At 47.8% G+C, this 23,717-nt stretch overlaps 1 protein-coding gene across 1 annotated transcript in view; it reads left to right on the top strand.

Annotated features, from left to right (window-relative positions):
- The window catches only part of LOC124035400 (A disintegrin and metalloproteinase with thrombospondin motifs 17-like), a 112,129-nt gene that overhangs the window by 11,585 nt on the left and 76,827 nt on the right, over nt 1-23,717 (top strand). Inside the window, exon 3 of the mRNA XM_046348851.1 lies at nt 7,896-8,085. Coding sequence (XP_046204807.1) covers nt 7,896-8,085 — 190 coding nt within the window. The remainder of the gene's footprint in view (nt 1-7,895; nt 8,086-23,717) is intronic.

The following is a 23,717-nucleotide window of genomic DNA, read 5'->3' as shown; positions in this document are numbered from 1 at the left end:
GTGTTAATACGTTGAGCCGTGTTAATACGCTGAGTCGTGTTAATACGCTGAGTCGTGTTAATACGATAAGCGGGTCGGCCGTGTTAATATGCTGAGTCGTGTTAATACGCTGAGTCGTGTTAATACGTTGAGCCGTGTTAATACGTTGAGCCGTGTTAATACGTTGAGCCGTGTTAATACGTTGAGCGGGTCGGCCGTGTTAATACGCTGAGCGGGTCGGCCGTGTTAATACGCTGAGCGGGCCGGCCGTGTTAATACGTTGAGCCGTGTTAATACGTTGAGCGGGTTGGCCGTGTTAATACGTTGAGTCGTGTTAATACGTTGAGTCGTGTTAATACGCTGAGCGGGTCGGCCATGTTAATACGTTGAGCCGTGTTAATACGTTGAGCGGGTCGGCCGTGTTGATACGTTGAGCGGGTCGGCCGTGTTAATACGTTGAGCAGGTCGGCCGTGTTGATACGTTGAGCGGGTCGGCCGTGTTAATACGTTGAGTCGTGTTAATACGCTGAGCGGGTCGGCCATGTTAATACGTTGAGCCGTGTTAATACGTTGAGCCGTGTTAATACGTTGAGCAGGTCGGCCGTGTTATTACGTTGAGCGGGTCGGCCGTGTTGATACGTTGAGTGGGTCGGCCGTGTTGATACGTTGAGCAGGTCGGCCGTGTTGATACGTTGAGCGGGTCGGCCGTGTTAATACGTTGAGCAGGTCGGCCGTGTTGATACGTTGAGCGGGTCGGCCGTGGTAATACGTTGAGCAGGTCGGCCGTGTTGATACGTTGAGCGGGTCGGCCGTGTTAATACGTTGAGCGGGTCGGCCGTGTTGATACGTTGAGCGGGTCGGTCGTGTTAATACGCTGAGCCGTGTTAATACGTTGAGTCGTGTTAATACGTTGAGTCGTGTTAATACGTTGAGCCGTGTTAATACGTTGAGCGGGTCGGCCGTGTTAATACGCTGAGCCGTGTTAATACGTTGAGTCGTGTTAATACGTTGAGTCGTGTTAATACGTTGAGCCGTGTTAATACGTTGAGCCGTGTTAATACGTTGAGTCGCGTTAATACGTTGAGTCGTGTTAATACGTTGAGCCGTGTTAATACGTTGAGTCGTGTTAATACGTTGAGCGGGCCGGCCGTGTTAATACGTTGAGCCGTGTTAATATGCTGAGTCGTGTTAATACGTTGAGTCGTGTTAATACGTTGAGTCGTGTTAATACGTTGAGTCGTGTTAATACGTTGAGTCGTGTTAATACGTTGAGCCGTGTTAATACGTTGAGTCGTGTTAATACGTTGAGTCGTGTTAATACGTTGAGTCGTGTTAATACGTTGAGTCGTGTTAATACGTTGAGCGGGCCGGCCGTGTTAATACGTTAAGCCGTGTTAATACGCTGAGTCGTGTTAATACGTTGAGCGGGCCGGCCGTGTTAATACGTTGAGCGGGTTGGCCGTGTTAATACGTTGAGCCGTGTTAATATGCTGAGACGTGTTAATACGCTGAGTCGTGTTAATACGTTAAGCGGGTCGGCCGTGTTAATATGCTGAGCGGGTCGGCCGTGTTAATACGCTGAGCCGTGTTAATACGTTGAGCGGGTTGGCCGTGTTAATATGCTGAGCGGGTCGGCCGTGTTAACACGCTGAGTCGTGTTAATACGTTGAGCGGGCCGGCCGTGTTAATACGTTGAGCGGGTTGGCCGTGTTAATACGTTGAGCGGGTTGGCCGTGTTAATACGTTGAGCCGTGTTAATACGCTGAGTTGTGTTAATACGCTGAGTCGTGTTAATACGATAAGCGGGTCGGCCGTGTTAATATGCTGAGTCGTGTTAATACGCTGAGTCGTGTTAATACGTTGAGCCGTGTTAATACGTTGAGCCGTGTTAATACGTTGAGCCGTGTTAATACGTTGAGCGGGTCGGCCGTGTTAATACGCTGAGCGGGTGGGCCGTGTTAATACGCTGAGCGGGCCGGCCGTGTTAATACGTTGAGCCGTGTTAATACGTTGAGCGGGTTGGCCGTGTTAATACGTTGAGTCGTGTTAATACGTTGAGTCGTGTTAATACGCTGAGCGGGTCGGCCATGTTAATACGTTGAGCCGTGTTAATACGTTGAGCGGGTCGGCCGTGTTGATACGTTGAGCGGGTCGGCCGTGTTAATACGTTGAGCAGGTCGGCCGTGTTGATACGTTGAGCGGGTCGGCCGTGTTAATACGTTGAGTCGTGTTAATACGCTGAGCGGGTCGGCCATGTTAATACGTTGAGCCGTGTTAATACGTTGAGCCGTGTTAATACGTTGAGCAGGTCGGCCGTGTTATTACGTTGAGCGGGTCGGCCGTGTTGATACGTTGAGTGGGTCGGCCGTGTTGATACGTTGAGCAGGTCGGCCGTGTTGATACGTTGAGCGGGTCGGCCGTGTTAATACGTTGAGCAGGTCGGCCGTGTTGATACGTTGAGCGGGTCGGCCGTGGTAATACGTTGAGCAGGTCGGCCGTGTTGATACGTTGAGCGGGTCGGCCGTGTTAATACGTTGAGCGGGTCGGCCGTGTTGATACGTTGAGCGGGTCGGTCGTGTTAATACGCTGAGCCGTGTTAATACGTTGAGTCGTGTTAATACGTTGAGTCGTGTTAATACGTTGAGCCGTGTTAATACGTTGAGCGGGTCGGCCGTGTTAATACGCTGAGCCGTGTTAATACGTTGAGTCGTGTTAATACGTTGAGTCGTGTTAATACGTTGAGCCGTGTTAATACGTTGAGCCGTGTTAATACGTTGAGTCGCGTTAATACGTTGAGTCGTGTTAATACGTTGAGCCGTGTTAATACGTTGAGTCGTGTTAATACGTTGAGCGGGCCGGCCGTGTTAATACGTTGAGCCGTGTTAATATGCTGAGTCGTGTTAATACGTTGAGTCGTGTTAATACGTTGAGTCGTGTTAATACGTTGAGTCGTGTTAATACGTTGAGTCGTGTTAATACGTTGAGCCGTGTTAATACGTTGAGTCGTGTTAATACGTTGAGTCGTGTTAATACGTTGAGTCGTGTTAATACGTTGAGTCGTGTTAATACGTTGAGCGGGCCGGCCGTGTTAATACGTTAAGCCGTGTTAATACGCTGAGTCGTGTTAATACGTTGAGCGGGCCGGCCGTGTTAATACGTTGAGCGGGTTGGCCGTGTTAATACGTTGAGCCGTGTTAATATGCTGAGTCGTGTTAATACGCTGAGTCGTGTTAATACGTTAAGCGGGTCGGCCGTGTTAATATGCTGAGCGGGTCGGCCGTGTTAATACGCTGAGCCGTGTTAATACGTTGAGCGGGTTGGCCGTGTTAATATGCTGAGCGGGTCGGCCGTGTTAACACGCTGAGTCGTGTTAATACGTTGAGCGGGTTGGCCGTGTTAATATGCTGAGCGGGTCGGCCGTGTTAATACGTTGAGCCATGTTAATACATTTAGCCGTGTTAATACGCTGAGCGGATCGGCCGTGTTAATACGTTGAGCCGGCCGGCCGTGTTAATACGTTGACCCGTGTTAATACGTTGAGCCGTGTTAATACGTTGAGCCGTGTTAATACGTTGAGCCGTGTTATTACGTTGAGCCGTGTTAATACGTTGAGCCGTGTTAATACGTTGAGCCGTGTTAATAAGTTGAGCGGGTCGGCCGTGTTAATACGCTGAGCGGGTCGGCCGTGTTAATACGCTGAGCGGGCCGGCCGTGTTAATACGTTGAGCCGTGTTAATACGTTGAGCGGGTTGGCCGTGTTAATACGTTGAGTCGTGTTAATACGTTGAGCCGTGTTAATACGCTGAGCGGGTCGGCCATGTTAATACGTTGAGCCGTGTTAATACGTTGAGCGGGTCGGCCGTGTTAATACGTTGAGCCGTGTTAATACGTTGAGCGGGTTGGCCGTGTTAATATGCTGAGCGGGTCGGCCGTGTTAACACGCTGAGTCGTGTTAATACGTTGAGCGGGTTGGCCGTGTTAATATGCTGAGCGGGTCAGCCGTGTTAATACGTTGAGCCATGTTAATACATTGAGCCGTGTTAATACGCTGAGCGGATCGGCCGTGTTAATACGTTGAGCCGGCCGGCCGTGTTAATACGTTGACCCGTGTTAATACGTTGAGCCGTGTTAATACGTTGAGCCGTGTTAATACGTTGAGCCGTGTTATTACGTTGAGCCGTGTTAATACGTTGAGCCGTGTTAATACGTTGAGCCGTGTTAATACGTTGAGCGGGTCGGCCGTGTTAATACGCTGAGCGGGTCGGCCGTGTTAATACGCTGAGCGGGCCGGCCGTGTTAATACGTTGAGCCGTGTTAATACGTTGAGCGGGTTGGCCGTGTTAATACGTTGAGTCGTGTTAATACGTTGAGTCGTGTTAATACGCTGAGCGGGTCGGCCATGTTAATACGTTGAGCCGTGTTAATACGTTGAGCGGGTCGGCCGTGTTAATACGTTGAGCCGTGTTAATACGTTGAGCGGGTCGGCCGTGTTAATACGTTGAGCGGGTCGGCCGTGTTGATACGTTGAGCCGTGTTATTACGTTGAGCCGTGTTAATACGTTGAGCCGTGTTAATACGTTGAGCCGTGTTAATACGTTGAGCGGGTCGGCCATGTTAATACGTTGAGCCGTGTTAATACGATGAGCGGGTCGGCCGTGTTAATACGTTGAGCCGTGTTAATACGTTGAGCGGGTCGGCCGTGTTAATACGTTGAGCGGGTCGGCCGTGTTGATACGTTGAGTGGGTCGGCCGTGTTGATACGTTGAGCAGGTCGGCCGTGTTGATACGTTGAGCGGGTCGGCCGGGTTAATACGTTGAGCAGGTCGGCCGTGTTGATACGTTGAGCGGGTCGGCCGTGTTAATACGTTGAGCAGGTCGGCCGTGTTGATACGTTGAGCGGGTCGGCCGTGTTAGTACGTTGAGCCGTGTTAATACGTTGAGCGGGTCGGCCGTGTTAATACGTTGAGCGGGTCGGCCGTGTTGATACGTTGAGTGGGTCGGCCGTGTTGATACGTTGAGCAGGTTGGCCGTTTTGATACGTTGAGCGGGTCGGCCGTGTTAATACGTTGAGCAGGTCGGCCGTGTTGATACGTTGAGCGGGTCGGCCGTGTTAATACGTTGAGCAGGTCGGCCGTGTTGATACGTTGAGCGGGTCGGCCGTGTTAATACGTTGAGCGGGTCGGCCGTGTTAATACGTTGAGCGGGTTGGCCGTGTTAATACTTTGAGCGGGTCGGCCGTGTTAATACGTTGAGCTGTGTTAATACGTTGAGCGGGTTGGCCGTGTTAATACTTTGAGCGGGTCGGCCGTGTTAATACATTGAGCGGGTCGGCCGTGTTGATACGTTGAGCGGGTCGGCCGTGTTAATACTTTGAGCGGGTCGGCCGTGTTGATACGTTGAGCGGGTCGGCCGTGTTGATACGTTGAGTGGGTCGGCCGTGTTGATACGTTGAGCAGATCGGCCGTGTTGATACGTTGAGCGGGTCGGCCGTGTTAATACGTTGAGCAGGTCGGCCGTGTTGATACGTTGAGCGGGTCGGCCGTGTTAATACGTTGAGCAGGTCGGCCGTGTTGATACGTTGAGCGGGTGGGCCGTGTTAATACGTTGAGCGGGTCGGCCGTGTTCATACGCTGAGCGGGTCGGCCGTGTTAATACGTTGAGCGGGACGGCCGTGTTAATACGCTGAGCCGTGTTAATACGTTGAGCGGGTCGGCCGTGTTAATACGCTGAGCGGGTCGGCCGTGTTAATACGTTGAGCGGGTCGGCCGTGTTAATACGTTGAGCGGGTCGGCCGTGTTGATACGTTGAGCGGGTCTGCCGTGTTGATACGTTGAGCCGTGTTAATATGTTGAGCGGGTCGGCCGTATTAATACTTTGAGCGGGTCGGCCGTGTTAATACGTTGAGCGGGTCGGCCGTGTTGATACGTTGAGCGGGTCGGCCGTGTTAATACTTTGAGCGGGTCGGCCGTGTTGATACGTTGAGCGGGTCGGCCGTGTTAATACGCTGAGCGGGTTGGCCGTGTTAATACGTTGAGCGGGTTGGCCGTGTTGATACGTTGAGTGGGTCGGCCGTGTTGATACGTTGAGCAGATCGGCCGTGTTGATACGTTGAGCGGGTCGGCCGTGTTAATACGTTGAGCAGGTCGGCCGTGTTGATACGTTGAGCGGGTCGGCCGTGTTAATACGTTGAGCAGGTCGGCCGTGTTGATACGTTGAGCGGGTCGGCCGTGTTGATACGTTGAGCGGGTCTGCCGTGTTGATACGTTGAGCCGTGTTAATATGTTGAGCGGGTCGGCCGTATTAATACTTTGAGCGGGTCGGCCGTGTTAATACGTTGAGCGGGTCGGCCGTGTTGATACGTTGAGCGGGTCGGCCGTGTTAATACTTTGAGCGGGTCGGCCGTGTTGATACGTTGAGCGGGTCGGCCGTGTTAATACGCTGAGCGGGTCGGCCGTGTTAATACGTTGAGCGGGTTGGCCGTGTTAATACTTTGAGCTGGTCGGCCGTGTTAATACGTTGAGCTGTGTTAATACGTTGAGCGGGTTGGCCGTGTTAATACTTTGAGCGGGTCGGCCGTGTTAATACATTGAGCGGGTCGGCCGTGTTGATACGTTGAGCGGGTCGGCCGTGTTAATACTTTGAGCGGGTCGGCCGTGTTGATACGTTGAGCGGGTCGACCGTGTTAATACGCTGAGCGGGTCGGCCGTGTTAATACGTTGAGCGGGTCGGCCGTGTTAATACGTTGAGCTGTGTTAATACGTTGAGCCGTGTTAATACGTTGAGCGGGCCGGCCGTGTTAATACGTTGAGCCGTGTTAATACGTTGAGGCGTGTTAATACGTTGAGCCGTGTTAATACGTTGAGCCGTGTTAATACGTTGAGCCGTGTTAATACGTTGAGCCGTGTTAATACGTTGTAGTTTATTAGTTTCACCGGACTACGTTAGTGGAGGCTTTGGGTTCGACGATAAGTTATTTGTTCTTAGAAGACCCTGCATGGTGTTGGCCAGGGGCTGGGTTTGGTTGGGGTGGAGGTTGGGGGTATAGAGGTGGGGCTTGAGGCAGCTCTGGTCGGGGGAAAGGGGAGGTGGCATGTTGCAAACAACTATCTGGGATCTCCTGAGAGAAAACCTAAAAGCTGATCTACCCTAAAAACTAATGTTAACGGCTGCTCTGTTGTTCTTTTGCTCTCTCTCTCTCTCGGTCTCTCTCTCTCTGTCTCTCTCTCTCTCTCTCTCTCTCTCTCTCTCTCTCTCTCTCTCTCTCTCTCTCTCTCTCTCTCTCTCTCTCTCGGTCTCTCTCTCTCGGTCTCTCTCTGTCTCTCTCTCTCTCTCTCTTGGTCTCTCTCTCTCTCGGTCTCTCTCGGTCTCTCTCTCTCTCTCGGTCTCTCTCTCTCGGTCTCTCTCTCTCTCTCTCTCTCTTGGTCTCTCTCTCTCTCGGTCTCTCTCGGTCTCTCGGTCTCTCTCGGTCTCTCTCTCTCGGTCTCTCTCTCGGTCTCTCTCTCTCTCTGTCTCTCTGTCTCTCTCTCTCTCTCTCTCGGTCTCTCTCTCTCGGTCTCTCTCTCTCTCGGTCTCTCTCTCTCTCTCTCTCTCTCGGTCTCTCTCTCTCGGTCTCTCTCTCTCGGTCTCTCTCTTGGTCTCTCTCTCTCTCGGTCTCTCTCTCGGTCTCTCTCTCTCTCTGTCTCTGTCTCTCTCTCTCTCTTGGTCTCTCTCTCTCTCTCTGTCTCTCTTGGTCTCTCTCTCTCTCAGTCTCTCTTGGTCTCTCTCTCTCTCTCTATCGGTCTCTCTCTCTTGGTCTCTCTCTCTCTCTCTCTCGGTCTCTCTCTCTTGGTCTCTCTCTTCTCTCTCTCTCTCTCTCTCTCTCTCTCTCTCTCTCTCTCTCTCTCTCTCTCTCTCTCTCTCTCTCTCTCTCTCTTCAGACTGGACTGGTCTATACAGGAGAGGACAGTCTCTTCATCCAGCCGGTCAGCAGTTCTTCCGACTCCTTTTCCGGGCTGCAGCACAGGGTGGTCCGACACCGCCGCTCAGCCAAGACCAGCCCTCCTTCTGCCCCTCCCCCTGGATCCACAGCTGAAGACAAGCAGCCCAAGGACTGCGGCACCATTCCAGGTGAGTGACAGAAATGTTAAATGGTGGATGGTGGATATTGGATACCATTGGACCACAACTGCCACTTTCGATTGATTTGGTAGATCTTGGAAGGGAAAGGAAAGGGGATTGGCGTGAGAGAGTGGATCCTCCGTGTCTGTGAAGTGTGGCTGTACTTTGTCATTGTTTTAGTAACGATCAATCAATAGTCGAAGTGACAGCTGCATGTACATTAGAAAACAGTCATTTTAGTCAATTGATTTTCAAAGCTTCAGTACCATACAGGGAAGTTTATTAGGCCTTTTTGTAACTTCTATGCATAACTTATTCTAGTCAGTAGGGTTCAAATGGAATCAGAAGCTCTGAAGGAAGGGGAGAAGTAGTCCATCAGAAGCTGAAGAAGGAGAGAAGTAGTCCATCAGAAGCTCTGAAGGAAGGAGAGAAGTAGTCCATCAGAAGCTGAAGAAGGAGAGAAGTAGTCCATCAGAAGCTCTGAAGGAAGGAGAAAAGTAGTCCATCAGAAGCTGAAGAAGGAGAGAAGTAGTCCATCAGAAGCTCTGAAGGAAGGGGAGAAGTAGTCCATCAGAAGCTGAAGGAAGGAGAGAAGTAGTCCATCAGAAGCTCTGAAGGGGAGAAGTAGTCCATCAGAAGCTCTGAAGGAGAGAAGTAGTCCATCAGAAGCTCTGAAGGAAGGAGAGAAGTAGTCCATCAGAAGCTCTGAAGGAAGGGGAGAAGTAGTCCATCAGAAGCTCTGAAGGAAGGGGAGAAGTAGTCCATCAGAAGCTCTGAAGGAAGGGGAGAAGTAGTCCATCAGAAGCTCTGAAGAAGGAGAGAAGTAGTCCATCAGAAGCTCTGAAGGAAGGGGAGAAGTAGTCCATCAGAAGCTCTGAAGGAAGGAGAGAAGTAGTCCATCAGAAGCTGAAGGAGGAAGGGGAGAAGTAGTCCATCAGAAGCTGAAGGAGGAAGGAGAGAAGTAGTCCATCAGAAGCTGAAGGAAGGAGAGAAGTAGTCCATCAGAAGCTGAAGGAGGAAGGAGAGAAGTAGTCCATCAGAAGCTCTGAAGAAGGAGAGAAGTAGTCCATCAGAAGCTGAAGGAAGGAGAGAAGTAGTCCATCAGAAGCTGAAGGAGGAAGGAGAGAAGTAGTCCATCAGAAGCTGAAGGAGGAAGGAGAGAAGTAGTCCATCAGAAGCTGAAGGAGGAAGGAGAGAAGTAGTCCATCAGAAGCTCTGAAGAATCAAATCAAATCAAATTTATTTATATAGCCCTTCGTACATCAGCTGATATCTCAAAGTGCTGTACAGAAACCCAGCCTAAAACCCCAAACAGCAAACAATGCAGGTGTAAAAGCACGGTGGCTAGGAAAAACTCCCTAGAAAGGCCAAAACCTAGGAAGAAACCTAGAGAGGAACCGGGCTATGTGGGGTGGCCAGTCCTCTTCTGGCTGTGCCGGGTAGAGATTATAACAGAAAATGACCAAGATGTTCAAATGTTCATAAATGACCAGCATGGTCAAATAATAATAAGGCAGAACAGTTGAAACTGGAGCAGCAGCACAGTCAGGTGGACTGGGGACAGCAAGGAGCCATCATGTCAGGTAGTCCTGGGGCACGGTCCTAGGGCTCAGGTCCTCCGAGAGAGAGAAAGAAAGAGAGAATTAGAGAGAGCATATGTGGGGTGGCCAGTCCTCTTCTGGCTGTGCCGGGTGGAGATTATAACAGAACGTGGCCAAGATGTTCAAATGTTCATAAATGACCAGCATGGTTGAATAATAGTAAGGCAGAACAGTTGAAACTGGAGCAGGAGCATGGCCAGGTGGACTGGGGACAGCAAGGAGTCCTCATGTCAGGTAGTCCTGGGACATGGTCCTAGGGCCCAGGCCAGTTGAAACTGGAGCAGCAGCATGGCCAGGTGGACTGGGGACAGCAAGGAGTCATCATGTCAGGTAGTCCTGGGGCATGGTTCTAGGGCTCAGGTCCTCCGAGAGAGAGAAAGAAGGAGAGAAGGAGAGAATTAGAGAACGCACACTTAGATTTACACAGGACACCGAATAGGACAGGAGAAGTACTCCAGATAAACAAACTGACCCTAGCCCCCGACACATAAACTACTGCAGCATAAATACTGGAGGCTGAGACAGGAGGGGTCAGGAGACACTGTGGCCCCATCCGAGGACACCCCGGACAGGGCCAAACAGGAAGGATATAACCCCACCCACTTTGCCAAAGCACAGCCCCCACACCACTAGAGGGAAATCTACAACCACCAACTTACCATCCTGAGACAAGGCCGAGTATAGCCCACAAAGATCTCCGACACGGTACAACCCAAAGGGGGGGGGGGGGAAACCCAGACAGGCCGACCACAACAGTGAATCAACCCACCCAGGTGACGCACCCCCCAGGGACGGCACGAGAGAGCCCCAGCAAGCCAGTGACTCAGCCCCAGTAACAGGGTTAGAGGCAGAGAATCCCAGTGGAAAAGGGGAACCGGCCAGGCAGAGACAGCAAGGGCGGTTCGTTGCTCCAGAGCCTTTCCGTTCACCTTCCCACTCCTGGGCCAGACTACACTCAATCATATGACCCACTGAAGAGATGAGTCTTCAGTAAAGACTTAAAGGTTGAGACCGAGTTTGCGTCTCTGACATGGGTAGGCAGACCGTTCCATAAAAATGGAGCTCTATAGGAGAAAGCCCTGCCTCCAGCTGTTTGCTTAGAAATTCTAGGGACAATTAGGAGGCCTGCGTCTTGTGACCGTAGCGTACGTATAGGTATGTACGGCAGGACCAAATCAGAGAGGTAGGTAGGAGCAAGCCCATGTAATGCTTTGTAGGTTAGCAGTAAAACCTTGAAATCAGCCCTTGCTTTGACAGGAAGCCAGTGTAGAGAGGCTAGCACTGGAGTAATATGATCAAATTTTTTGGTTCTAGTCAGGATTCTAGCAGCCGTATTTAGCACTAACTGAAGTTTATTTAGTGCTTTATCCGGGTAGCCGGAAAATAGAGCATTGCAGTAGTCTAACCTAGAAGTGACAAAAGCATGGATTAATTTTTCTGCATCATTTTTGGACAGAAAGTTTCTGATTTTTGCAATGTTACGTAGATGGAAAAAAGCTGTCCTCGAAATGGTCTTGATATGTTCTTCAAAAGAGAGATCAGGGTCCAGAGTAACGCCGAGGTCCTTCACAGTTTTATTTGAGACGACTGTACAACCATTAAGATTAATTGTCAGATTCAACAGAAGATCTCTTTGTTTCTTGGGACCTAGAACAAGCATCTCTGTTTTGTCCGAGTTTAATAGTAGAAAGTTTGCAGCCATCCACTTCCTTATGTCTGAAACACATGCTTCTAGCGAGGGCAATTTTGGTGCTTCACCGTGTTTCATTGAAATGTACAGCTGTGTGTCATCCGCATAGCAGTGAAAGTTTACATTATGTTTTCGAATAACATCCCCAAGAGGTAAAATATATAGTGAAAACAATAGTGGTCCTAAAACAGAACCTTGAGGAACACCGAAATGTACAGTTGATTTGTCAGAGGACAAACCATTCACAGAGACAAACTGATATCTTTCCGACAGATAAGACCTAAACCAGGCCAGAACATGTCCGTGTAGACCAATTTGGGTTTCCAATCTCTCCAAAAGAATGTGGTGATCGATGGTATCAAAAGCAGCACTAAGGTCTAGGAGCACGAGGACAGATGCAGAGCCTCGGTCCGATGCCATCAAAATGTCATTTACCACCTTCACAAGTGCCGTCTCAGTGCTATGATGGGGTCTAAAACCAGACTGAAGCATTTCGTATACATTGTTTGTCTTCAGGAAGGCAGTGAGTTGCTGCGCAACAGCCTTCTCTAAAATCTTTGAGAGGAATGGAAGATTTGATATAGGCCGATAGTTTTTTATATTTTCTGGGTCAAGGTTTGGCTTTTTCAAGAGAGGCTTTATTACTGCCACTTTTAGTGAGTTTGGTACACATCCAGTGGATAGAGAGCCGTTTATTATGTTCAACATAGGAGGGCCAAGCACAGGAAGCAGCTCTTTCAGTAGTTTAGTTGGAATAGGGTCCAGTATACAGCTTGAAGGTTTAGAGGCCATGATTATTTTCATCATTGTGTCAAGAGATATAGTACTAAAACACTTGAGCGTCTCTCTTGATCCTAGGTCCTGGCAGAGTTGTGCAGACTCAGGACAACTGAGGTTTGGAGGAATACGCAGGTTTAAAGAGGAGTCCGTAATTTGCTTTCTAATAATCATAATCTTTTCCTCAAAGAAGTTCATGAATTTATCACTGCTAAAGTGCAAGTCATCCTCTCTTGGGGAATGCTGCTTTTTAGTTAGCTTTGCCACAGTATCAAAAAGGAATTTCGGATTGTTCTTATTTTCCTCAATTAAGTTAGAAAAAATGGACTACTTCTCTCTTTCCTCCTTCAGCTTCTGATGGACTACTTCTCTCCTTCCTTCAGCTTCTGATGGACTACTTCTCTCCTTCTTCAGAGCTTCTGATGGACTACTTCTCTCCTTCCTTCAGCTTCTGATGGACTACTTCTCTCCTTCTTCAGAGCTTCTGATGGACTACTTCTCTCCTTCCTCCTTCAGCTTCTGATGGACTACTTCTCTCCTTCTTCAGAGCTTCTGATGGACTACTTCTCTCCTTCCTCCTTCAGCTTCTGATGGACTACTTCTCTCCTTCCTTCAGCTTCTGATGGACTACTTCTCTCCTTCTTCAGAGCTTCTGATGGACTACTTCTCTCCTTCCTCCTTCAGCTTCTGATGGACTACTTCTCTCCTTCTTCAGAGCTTCTGATGGACTACTTCTCTCCTTCCTTCAGCTTCTGATGGAGAGAAGTAGTCCATCAGAAGCTGAAGGAAGGAGAGAAGTAGTCCATCAGAAGCTGAAGGAGGAAGGAGAGAAGTAGTCCATCAGAAGCTGAAGGAGGAAGGAGAGAAGTAGTCCATCAGAAGCTCTGAAGGAAGGAGAGAAGTAGTCCATCAGAAGCTGAAGGAGGAAGGAGAGAAGTAGTCCATCAGAAGCTCTGAAGGAAGGAGAGAAGTAGTCCATCAGAAGCTCTGAAGGAAGGAGAGAAGTAGTCCATCAGAAGCTCTGAAGGAAGGGGAGAAGTAGTCCATCAGAAGCTCTGAAGGAAGGAGAGAAGTAGTCCATCAGAAGCTCTGAAGGAAGGAGAGAAGTAGTCCATCAGAAGCTCTGAAGGAGGAAGGAGAGAAGTAGTCCATCAGAAGCTCTGAAGGAGGAAGGAGAGAAGTAGTCCATCAGAAGCTGAAGGAAGGAGAGAAGTAGTCCATCAGAAGCTCTGAAGGAGGAAGGAGAGAAGTAGTCCATCAGAAGCTCTGAAGGAGGAAGGAGAGAAGTAGTCCATCAGAAGCTCTGAAGGAAGGAGAGAAGTAGTCCATCAGAAGCTGAAGGAAGGAGAGAAGTAGTCCATCAGAAGCTCTGAAGGAAGGAGAGAAGTAGTCCATCAGAAGCTGAAGGAAGGAGAGAAGTAGTCCATCAGAAGCTCTGAAGGAAGGAGAGAAGTAGTCCATCAGAAGCTCTGAAGGAGGAAGGAGAGAAGTAGTCCATCAGAAGCTCTGAAGGAAGGAGAGAAGTAGTCCATCAGAAGCTCTGAAGGAAGGAAAGAAGTAGTCCATCAGAAGCTCTGAAGGAAGGGGAGAAGTAGTCCATCAGAAGCTCTGAAGGAGGAAGGAGAGAAGTAGTCCATCAGAAGCTCTGAAGGAAGGAGAGAAGTACCATCAGAAGCTCTGAAGAAGGAGAGAAGTAGTCCATCAGAAGCTCTGAAGAAGGAGAGAAGTAGTCCATCAGAAGCTCTGAAGGAAGGGGAGAAGTAGTCCATCAGAAGCTCTGAAGGAAGGAGAGAAGTAGTCCATCAGAAGCTGAAGGAAGGAGAGAAGTAGTCCATCAGAAGCTCTGAAGAAGGAGAGAAGTAGTCCATCAGAAGCTCTGAAGAAGGAGAGAAGTAGTCCATCAGAAGCTGAAGGAAGGAGAGAAGTACCATCAGAAGCTCTGAAGAAGGAGAGAAGTAGTCCATCAGAAGCTGAAGGAAGGAGAGAAGTAGTCCATCAGAAGCTCTGAAGGAAGGAGAGAAGTACCATCAGAAGCTCTGAAGAAGGAGAGAAGTAGTCCATCAGAAGCTGAAGGAAGGAGAGAAGTAGTCCATCAGAAGATCTGAAGGAAGGAGAGAAGTACCATCAGAAGCTCTGAAGAAGGAGAGAAGTAGTCCATCAGAAGCTGAAGGAAGGAGAGAAGTAGTCCATCAGAAGCTGAAGGAAGGAGAGAAGTAGTCCATCAGAAGCTCTGAAGGAAGGAGAGAAGTACCATCAGAAGCTCTGAAGAAGGAGAGAAGTAGTCCATCAGAAGCTCTGAAGAAGGAGAGAAGTAGTCCATCAGAAGCTGAAGGAAGGAGAGAAGTACCATCAGAAGCTCTGAAGAAGGAGAGAAGTAGTCCATCAGAAGCTGAAGGAAGGAGAGAAGTAGTCCATCAGAAGCTCTGAAGGAAGGAGAGAAGTAGTCCATCAGAAGCTCTGAAGGAAGGAGAGAAGTAGTCCATCAGAAGCTCTGAAGAAGGAGAGAAGTAGTCCATCAGAAGCTGAAGAAGGAAGGGGAGAAGTAGTCCATCAGAAGCTGAAGGAGGAAGGGGAGAAGTAGTCCATCAGAAGCTCTGAAGGAAGGAGAGAAGTAGTCCATCAGAAGCTGAAGGAAGGAGAGAAGTAGTCCATCAGAAGCTCTGAAGAAGGAGAGAAGTAGTCCATCAGAAGCTCTGAAGAAGGAGAGAAGTAGTCCATCAGAAGCTGAAGGAAGGAGAGAAGTAGTCCATCAGAAGCTCTGAAGGAAGGAGAGAAGTAGTCCATCAGAAGCTGAAGGAAGGAGAGAAGTAGTCCATCAGAAGCTGAAGGAAGGAGAGAAGTAGTCCATCAGAAGCTCTGAAGGAAGGAGAGAAGTAGTCCATCAGAAGCTGAAGGAAGGAGAGAAGTAGTCCATCAGAAGCTCTGAAGAAGGAGAGAAGTAGTCCATCAGAAGCTGAAGGAGGAAGGAGAGAAGTAGTCCATCAGAAGCTCTGAAGGAAGGAGAGAAGTAGTCCATCAGAAGCTCTGAAGGAAGGAGAGAAGTAGTCCATCAGAAGCTCTGAAGGAAGGGGAGAAGTAGTCCATCAGAAGCTCTGAAGGAAGGAGAGAAGTAGTCCATCAGAAGCTCTGAAGGAAGGAGAGAAGTAGTCCATCAGAAGCTGAAGGAGGAAGGAGAGAAGTAGTCCATCAGAAGCTCTGAAGGAAGGAGAGAAGTAGTCCATCAGAAGCTCTGAAGGAAGGAGAGAAGTAGTCCATCAGAAGCTCTGAAGGAAGGGAGAAGTAGTCCATCAGAAGCTCTGAAGGAAGGAGAGAAGTAGTCCATCAGAAGCTCTGAAGGAAGGAGAGAAGTAGTCCATCAGAAGCTCTGAAGGAAGGAGAGAAGTAGTCCATCAGAAGCTCTGAAGGAGGAAGGAGAGAAGTAGTCCATCAGAAGCTCTGAAGGAGGAAGGAGAGAAGTAGTCCATCAGAAGCTGAAGGAAGGAGAGAAGTAGTCCATCAGAAGCTCTGAAGGAGGAAGGAGAGAAGTAGTCCATCAGAAGCTCTGAAGGAGGAAGGAGAGAAGTAGTCCATCAGAAGCTCTGAAGGAAGGAGAGAAGTAGTCCATCAGAAGCTGAAGGAAGGAGAGAAGTAGTCCATCAGAAGCTCTGAAGGAAGGAGAGAAGTAGTCCATCAGAAGCTGAAGGAAGGAGAGAAGTAGTCCATCAGAAGCTCTGAAGGAAGGAGAGAAGTAGTCCATCAGAAGCTCTGAAGGAGGAAGGAGAGAAGTAGTCCATCAGAAGCTCTGAAGGAAGGAGAGAAGTAGTCCATCAGAAGCTCTGAAGGAAGGAAAGAAGTAGTCCATCAGAAGCTCTGAAGGAAGGGGAGAAGTAGTCCATCAGAAGCTCTGAAGGAGGAAGGAGAGAAGTAGTCCATCAGAAGCTCTGAAGGAAGGGGAGAAGTAGTCCATCAGAAGCTGAAGGAAGGAGAGAAGTAGTCCATCAGAAGCTGAAGAAGGAAGGGGAGAAGTAGTCCATCAGAAGCTGAAGGAGGAAGGGGAGAAGTAGTCCATCAGAAGCTCTGAAGGAAGGAGAGAAGTAGTCCATCAGAAGCTGAAGGAAGGAGAGAAGTAGTCCATCAGAAGCTCTGAAGAAGGAGAGAAGTAGTCCATCAGAAGCTCTGAAGAAGGAGAGAAGTAGTCCATCAGAAGCTGAAGGAAGGAGAGAAGTAGTCCATCAGAAGCTCTGAAGGAAGGAGAGAAGTAGTCCATCAGAAGCTGAAGGAAGGAGAGAAGTAGTCCATCAGAAGCTGAAGGAAGGAGAGAAGTAGTCCATCAGAAGCTCTGAAGGAAGGAGAGAAGTAGTCCATCAGAAGCTGAAGGAAGGAGAGAAGTAGTCCATCAGAAGCTCTGAAGAAGGAGAGAAGTAGTCCATCAGAAGCTGAAGGAGGAAGGAGAGAAGTAGTCCATCAGAAGCTCTGAAGGAAGGAGAGAAGTAGTCCATCAGAAGCTCTGAAGGAAGGAGAGAAGTAGTCCATCAGAAGCTCTGAAGGAAGGGGAGAAGTAGTCCATCAGAAGCTCTGAAGGAAGGAGAGAAGTAGTCCATCAGAAGCTCTGAAGGAAGGAGAGAAGTAGTCCATCAGAAGCTGAAGGAGGAAGGAGAGAAGTAGTCCATCAGAAGCTCTGAAGGAAGGAGAGAAGTAGTCCATCAGAAGCTCTGAAGGAAGGAGAGAAGTAGTCCATCAGAAGCTCTGAAGGAAGGGGAGAAGTAGTCCATCAGAAGCTCTGAAGGAAGGAGAGAAGTAGTCCATCAGAAGCTCTGAAGGAAGGAGAGAAGTAGTCCATCAGAAGCTCTGAAGGAAGGAGAGAAGTAGTCCATCAGAAGCTCTGAAGGAGGAAGGAGAGAAGTAGTCCATCAGAAGCTCTGAAGGAGGAAGGAGAGAAGTAGTCCATCAGAAGCTGAAGGAAGGAGAGAAGTAGTCCATCAGAAGCTCTGAAGGAGGAAGGAGAGAAGTAGTCCATCAGAAGCTCTGAAGGAGGAAGGAGAGAAGTAGTCCATCAGAAGCTCTGAAGGAAGGAGAGAAGTAGTCCATCAGAAGCTGAAGGAAGGAGAGAAGTAGTCCATCAGAAGCTCTGAAGGAAGGAGAGAAGTAGTCCATCAGAAGCTGAAGGAAGGAGAGAAGTAGTCCATCAGAAGCTCTGAAGGAAGGAGAGAAGTAGTCCATCAGAAGCTCTGAAGGAGGAAGGAGAGAAGTAGTCCATCAGAAGCTCTGAAGGAAGGAGAGAAGTAGTCCATCAGAAGCTCTGAAGGAAGGAGAGAAGTAGTCCATCAGAAGCTCTGAAGGAAGGGGAGAAGTAGTCCATCAGAAGCTCTGAAGGAGGAAGGAGAGAAGTAGTCCATCAGAAGCTCTGAAGGAAGGAGAGAAGTAGTCCATCAGAAGCTCTGAAGGAGGAAGGAGAGAAGTAGTCCATCAGAAGCTCTGAAGGAAGGAGAGAAGTAGTCCATCAGAAGCTCTGAAGGAAGGGGAGAAGTAGTCCATCAGAAGCTCTGAAGGAAGGAGAGAAGTAGTCCATCAGAAGCTGAAGGAAGGAGAGAAGTAGTCCATCAGAAGCTCTGAAGAAGGAGAGAAGTAGTCCATCAGAAGCTCTGAAGAAGGAGAGAAGTAGTCCATCAGAAGCTGAAGGAAGGAGAGAAGTACCATCAGAAGCTCTGAAGAAGGAGAGAAGTAGTCCATCAGAAGCTGAAGGAAGGAGAGAAGTAGTCCATCAGAAGCTCTGAAGGAAGGAGAGAAGTACCATCAGAAGCTCTGAAGAAGGAGAGAAGTAGTCCATCAGAAGCTCTGAAGGAGGAAGGAGAGAAGTAGTCCATCAGAAGCTCTGAAGGAAGGAGAGAAGTAGTCCATCAGAAGCTCTGAAGGAAGGGGAGAAGTAGTCCATCAGAAGCTCTGAAGGAAGGAGAGAAGTAGTCCATCAGAAGCTGAAGGAAGGAGAGAAGTAGTCCATCAGAAGCTCTGAAGAAGGAGAGAAGTACCATCAGAAGCTCTGAAGAAGGAGAGAAGTAGTCCATCAGAAGCTGAAGGAAGGAGAGAAGTAGTCCATCAGAAGCTCTGAAGGAAGGAGAGAAGTACCATCAGAAGCTCTGAAGAAGGAGAGAAGTAGTCCATCAGAAGCTGAAGGAAGGAGAGAAGTAGTCCATCAGAAGCTCTGAAGGAAGGAGAGAAGTACCATCAGAAGCTCTGAAGAAGGAGAGAAGTAGTCCATCAGAAGCTGAAGGAAGGAGAGAAGTAGTCCATCAGAAGCTCTGAAGGAAGGAGAGAAGTACCATCAGAAGCTCTGAAGAAGGAGAGAAGTAGTCCATCAGAAGCTGAAGGAAGGAGAGAAGTAGTCCATCAGAAGCTCTGAAGAAGGAGAGAAGTAGTCCATCAGAAGCTCTGAAGAAGGAGAAAAGTAGTCCATCAGAAGCTGAAGGAAGGAGAGAAGTAGTCCATCAGAAGCTCTGAAGGAAGGAGAGAAGTAGTCCATCAGAAGCTGAAGGAAGGAGAGAAGTAGTCCATCAGAAGCTCTGAAGGAAGGAGAGAAGTAGTCCATCAGAAGCTCTGAAGGAAGGAGAGAAGTAGTCCATCAGAAGCTCTGAAGGAGGAAGGAGAGAAGTAGTCCATCAGAAGCTCTGAAGGAAGGAGAGAAGTAGTCCATCAGAAGCTCTGAAGGAAGGGGAGAAGTAGTCCATCAGAAGCTCTGAAGGAAGGAGAGAAGTAGTCCATCAGAAGCTGAAGGAAGGAGAGAAGTAGTCCATCAGAAGCTCTGAAGAAGGAGAGAAGTAGTCCATCAGAAGCTCTGAAGAAGGAGAGAAGTAGTCCATCAGAAGCTGAAGGAAGGAGAGAAGTACCATCAGAAGCTCTGAAGAAGGAGAGAAGTAGTCCATCAGAAGCTGAAGGAAGGAGAGAAGTAGTCCATCAGAAGCTCTGAAGGAAGGAGAGAAGTACCATCAGAAGCTCTGAAGAAGGAGAGAAGTAGTCCATCAGAAGCTGAAGGAAGGAGAGAAGTAGTCCATCAGAAGATCTGAAGGAAGGAGAGAAGTACCATCAGAAGCTCTGAAGAAGGAGAGAAGTAGTCCATCAGAAGCTGAAGGAAGGAGAGAAGTAGTCCATCAGAAGCTGAAGGAAGGAGAGAAGTAGTCCATCAGAAGCTCTGAAGGAAGGAGAGAAGTACCATCAGAAGCTCTGAAGAAGGAGAGAAGTAGTCCATCAGAAGCTCTGAAGAAGGAGAGAAGTAGTCCATCAGAAGCTGAAGGAAGGAGAGAAGTACCATCAGAAGCTCTGAAGAAGGAGAGAAGTAGTCCATCAGAAGCTGAAGGAAGGAGAGAAGTAGTCCATCAGAAGCTCTGAAGAAGGAGAGAAGTAGTCCATCAGAAGCTCTGAAGAAGGAGAGAAGTAGTCCATCAGAAGCTCTGAAGAAGGAGAGAAGTAGTCCATCAGAAGCTCTGAAGGAGGAAGGAGAGAAGTAGTCCATCAGAAGCTGAAGGAGGAAGGAGAGAAGTAGTCCATCAGAAGCTGAAGGAAGGAGAGAAGTAGTCAATCAGAAGCTCTGAAGAAGGAGAGAAGTAGTCCATCAGAAGCTCTGAAGAAGGAGAGAAGTAGTCCATCAGAAGCTCTGAAGAAGGAGAGAAGTAGTCCATCAGAAGCTCTGAAGAAGGAGAGAAGTAGTCCATCAGAAGCTCTGAAGAAGGAGAGAAGTAGTCCATCAGAAGCTGAAGGAAGGAGAGAAGTAGTCCATCAGAAGCTCTGAAGGAGGAAGGAGAGAAGTAGTCCATCAGAAGCTCTGAAGAAGGAGAGAAGTAGTCCATCAGAAGCTGAAGGAAGGAGAGAAGTAGTCCATCAGAAGCTGAAGGAAGGAGAGAAGTAGTCCATCAGAAGCTCTGAAGGAGGAAGGAGAGAAGTAGTCCATCAGAAGCTGAAGGAGGAAGGAGAGAAGTAGTCCATCAGAAGCTGAAGGAAGGAGAGAAGTAGTCCATCAGAAGCTGAAGGAAGGAGAGAAGTAGTCAATCAGAAGATCAGAAGTAGTCCATCAGAAGCTCTGAAGAAGGAGAGAAGTAGTCCATCAGAAGCTCTGAAGAAGGAGAGAAGTAGTCCATCAGAAGCTCTGAAGAAGGAGAGAAGTAGTCCATCAGAAGCTGAAGGAGGAAGGAGAGAAGTAGTCCATCAGAAGCTCTGAAGAAGGAGAGAAGTAGTCCATCAGAAGCTCTGAAGAAGGAGAGAAGTAGTCCATCAGAAGCTCTGAAGAAGGAGAGAAGTAGTCCATCAGAAGCTCTGAAGAAGGAGAGAAGTAGTCCATCAGAAGCTGAAGGAAGGAGAGAAGTAGTCCATCAGAAGCTCTGAAGGAGGAAGGAGAGAAGTAGTCCATCAGAAGCTGAAGGAAGGAGAGAAGTAGTCCATCAGAAGCTGAAGGAAGGAGAGAAGTAGTCAATCAGAAGATCTGAAGGAAGGAACTAGTCCATCAGAAGCTGAAGGAAGGAGAGAAGTAGTCCATCAGAAGCTGAAGGAAGGAGAGAAGTAGTCCATCAGAAGCTGAAGGAAGGAGAGAAGTAGTCCATCAGAAGCTCTGAAGAAGGAGAGAAGTAGTCCATCAGAAGCTGAAGGAAGGAGAGAAGTAGTCCATCAGAAGCTCTGAAGAAGGAAGGAGAGAAGTAGTCCATCAGAAGCTCTGAAGAAGGAGAGAAGTAGTCCATCAGAAGCTCTGAAGAAGGAGAGAAGTAGTCCATCAGAAGCTCTGAAGAAGGAGAGAAGTAGTCCATCAGAAGCTGAAGGAAGGAGAGAAGTAGTCAATCAGAAGATCTGAAGGAGAGAACTAGTCCATCCATGCAGACTGTGCGATGGTCAATTGACTGAGTTGAATTGATGTGACTCCCTTGAAACGCCTCAGATCATTAAAACCTTTTCCAAACTGAACGCCATACCCTTAAGAGGCATTAGAAGAAGATCCATCAAACCCATTTGGTGTGTCATCATAGTGGTCTCTGACTTGTGGTCAGACTCGCTCAGGTGGAACAAACTTAAACTTGCACCTTTTTTCAATGCTGAATTGAATGTCATGGAGAAAACAGCAAGGTGCCATAATATATTTTTTTGCAAACATCCTTTTTGAATTTTAAAGTATTTTAAAGTATTCCAAGAAGTTGTCATCTAGTTTTTCAAAAGTATCTGTAATCTGATTACAATATTTTTTTGCGGGTTGACCTAACAGACTACAGTTACAGTGTTTTTGTAATCAAATGACATGTAACTGACATGTAATCAGTTACTGCCCAACCCTTGACGCCATCTTCTTCCCCATGTCTTTGTGGTACAGTAGTTTAGTATTCAGGAGTCGTCCTGGTGTAGGTTTCATAAATCATGGGGTTCTGAGCAATATTTATAGCTCTCTTCACATTCTTTGATGTTTATTTAGCTTCAATCTGTTGGAAGGAGAGGCGTTTCAGGGCTGGCAGCTGGGCCTTGTTTTAATGTGCATTTCTACTCTGTAAACTCCTGTTGGGGCCTGCTCTGTCTATCTGTCTCTGTCTGTCTGTCTGTCCCGCTCTGTCTGTCTCTGTTTTTTTTCTCTTGCTTTATCGATCTGTCAGCTCTCTCTCTCTCTCTCTCTCTCTCTCTCTCTCTCTCTCTCTCTCTCTCTCTCTCTCTCTCTCTCTCTCTCTCTCTCTCTCTCTCTCTCTCTCTCTCTCTCTCTCTCTCTCTCTCTCTCTCTCTCTCTCTCTCTCTCTCTCTCTCTCTCTCTCTCTCTCTGAATTCACTTTCAATATAAGGGGCTTTATTGGCATGGGAAATATATGTTTACATTTCCAAAGCAAGTGAAATAGATATTAAACAAAAGTGAAATAAACAATAAAACATTAAGAGTAAACATTACACTCACAAAAGTTTGGCTCCCAGACCATCGACTGGCCTTCAGAGCTACAGTGCAGAATATTACATTCTTGAATGTATAGTGTATTTTGGTCCCAATGTCTCCTGAGTTTAAAATATTTAAAGGAATGTCAAATGAATGTGTGCATAAAGTGTATACAAAATATATATATTATTTAGAATTTTTTTTATTTGTTGTGTTCTTGGAAGCTGCATTGTTGATTCTGTAGTTCTTCTGGGTGCTGCATTGTGGGTGTTGTAGTTCTTTTTGATGCATTTTTAAAAGTGCATGAATGTCATGAAGTCTATTTTGCATAATACAAGTTCAACTACTACTGCTATTAGATTGTAGATAGTACATTTTGTTTTCTTTTTCCTTATTCTGTGTGGAAACAGCAACTGCTCTCCACGTTTTGGGTATCACGTTGCTTCAGAGACAATTTAAACCTTCCCACAGTTTCTCGCTACAATGTCTCTGTTCCAAATGGAACACTATTCCCTTTGTAGGGAATAGTACCACCAGTACTTTGACCGCCTGTATAAATTATTTCCATATGTTCATAACTGGGACACAAGGAGTAATAGAAACCTCTTTGAGAGAGAGAATTGGCTTTTTACCAAATTACCATACGACAGACCACGCATTCACCTTGCACACCCTAATTGACAAACCTTTCATGCTTTGTTGACCTCACTCAATTTGGCATGGCGGTCTGCTATACAAATGGATGGAACTTGGAGTTGGTGGAAAAACAAACAACATTAAAAAAATCCATGTACGCAAACAACAAGTGTGAGGTAAAAATGGGCAAAAAATAAACACATTTCTTTCCACAGGGCCGTAGGGTGAGACAGGGATGCAGCTTAAGCCCCACCCTCTTCAACATATATATATCAACTGGAGAGGGCAGTTGAAGTCAAATGTCTACTGTTTGCTGATGGTCTGGTGCTTCTGTCCCCAACTAAGGAGGGCCTACAGCAGCACCTAGATCTTCTGCACAGATTCTGCCAGACCTGGGCCCTGACAGTAAATCTCAGTAAGACCAAAATAATGGTGTTCCAAAAAGGTCCAGTCACCAGGGCCACAAATACAAATTTCATGTAGACACCGTTGCCCTAGAGCACACAAAAAACGATACATACATCGGCCTAAACATCAGCACCACAGGTAACTTCCACAAATCTGTGAACGAGCTGAGAGACAAGGCAAGAAGGGCCTTCTATGCCATCAAACGGAAAATCAAATTTGACATACCAATTAGGATCTGGCTAAAAATACTTGAATCAATTATAAAGCCCATTGCCCTTTATGGTTGTGAGGTCTGGGGTATATCCTCTGTGTACAACGTAAAACACCAAATATTGCATGCAGAGCAGAATTAGACCGATACTGTTAATTATCAACATCATGGAAAGGAGACGTTAAATTCTACAACCAACTAAAGGAAGTGATTCCCAAACCTTCCACAACAAAGCCATCACCTACAGAGAGATGAACCTGGAGAAGAGTCCCCTAAGCAAGCTGTTCCTGGGGCTCTGTTCACAAACACACCCCACAGAGCCCCAGGACAGCAACACAATTAGACCCAACCAAATCATGAGATTACAAAAATATAATTACTTGACACATTGGAAAGAATTAACAAAAAACCTGAGCAAACAAGAATGCTATTTGGCCCTAAACACAGAGAGTACACAGT

This window comes from Oncorhynchus gorbuscha, linkage group LG05 (assembly GCF_021184085.1).
Source record: "Oncorhynchus gorbuscha isolate QuinsamMale2020 ecotype Even-year linkage group LG05, OgorEven_v1.0, whole genome shotgun sequence".
Taxonomy (NCBI): domain Eukaryota; kingdom Metazoa; phylum Chordata; class Actinopteri; order Salmoniformes; family Salmonidae; genus Oncorhynchus; species Oncorhynchus gorbuscha.
Note: the sequence above shows the minus strand (reverse complement) of the source record. Positions and strands in the feature narration are given on the sequence as shown.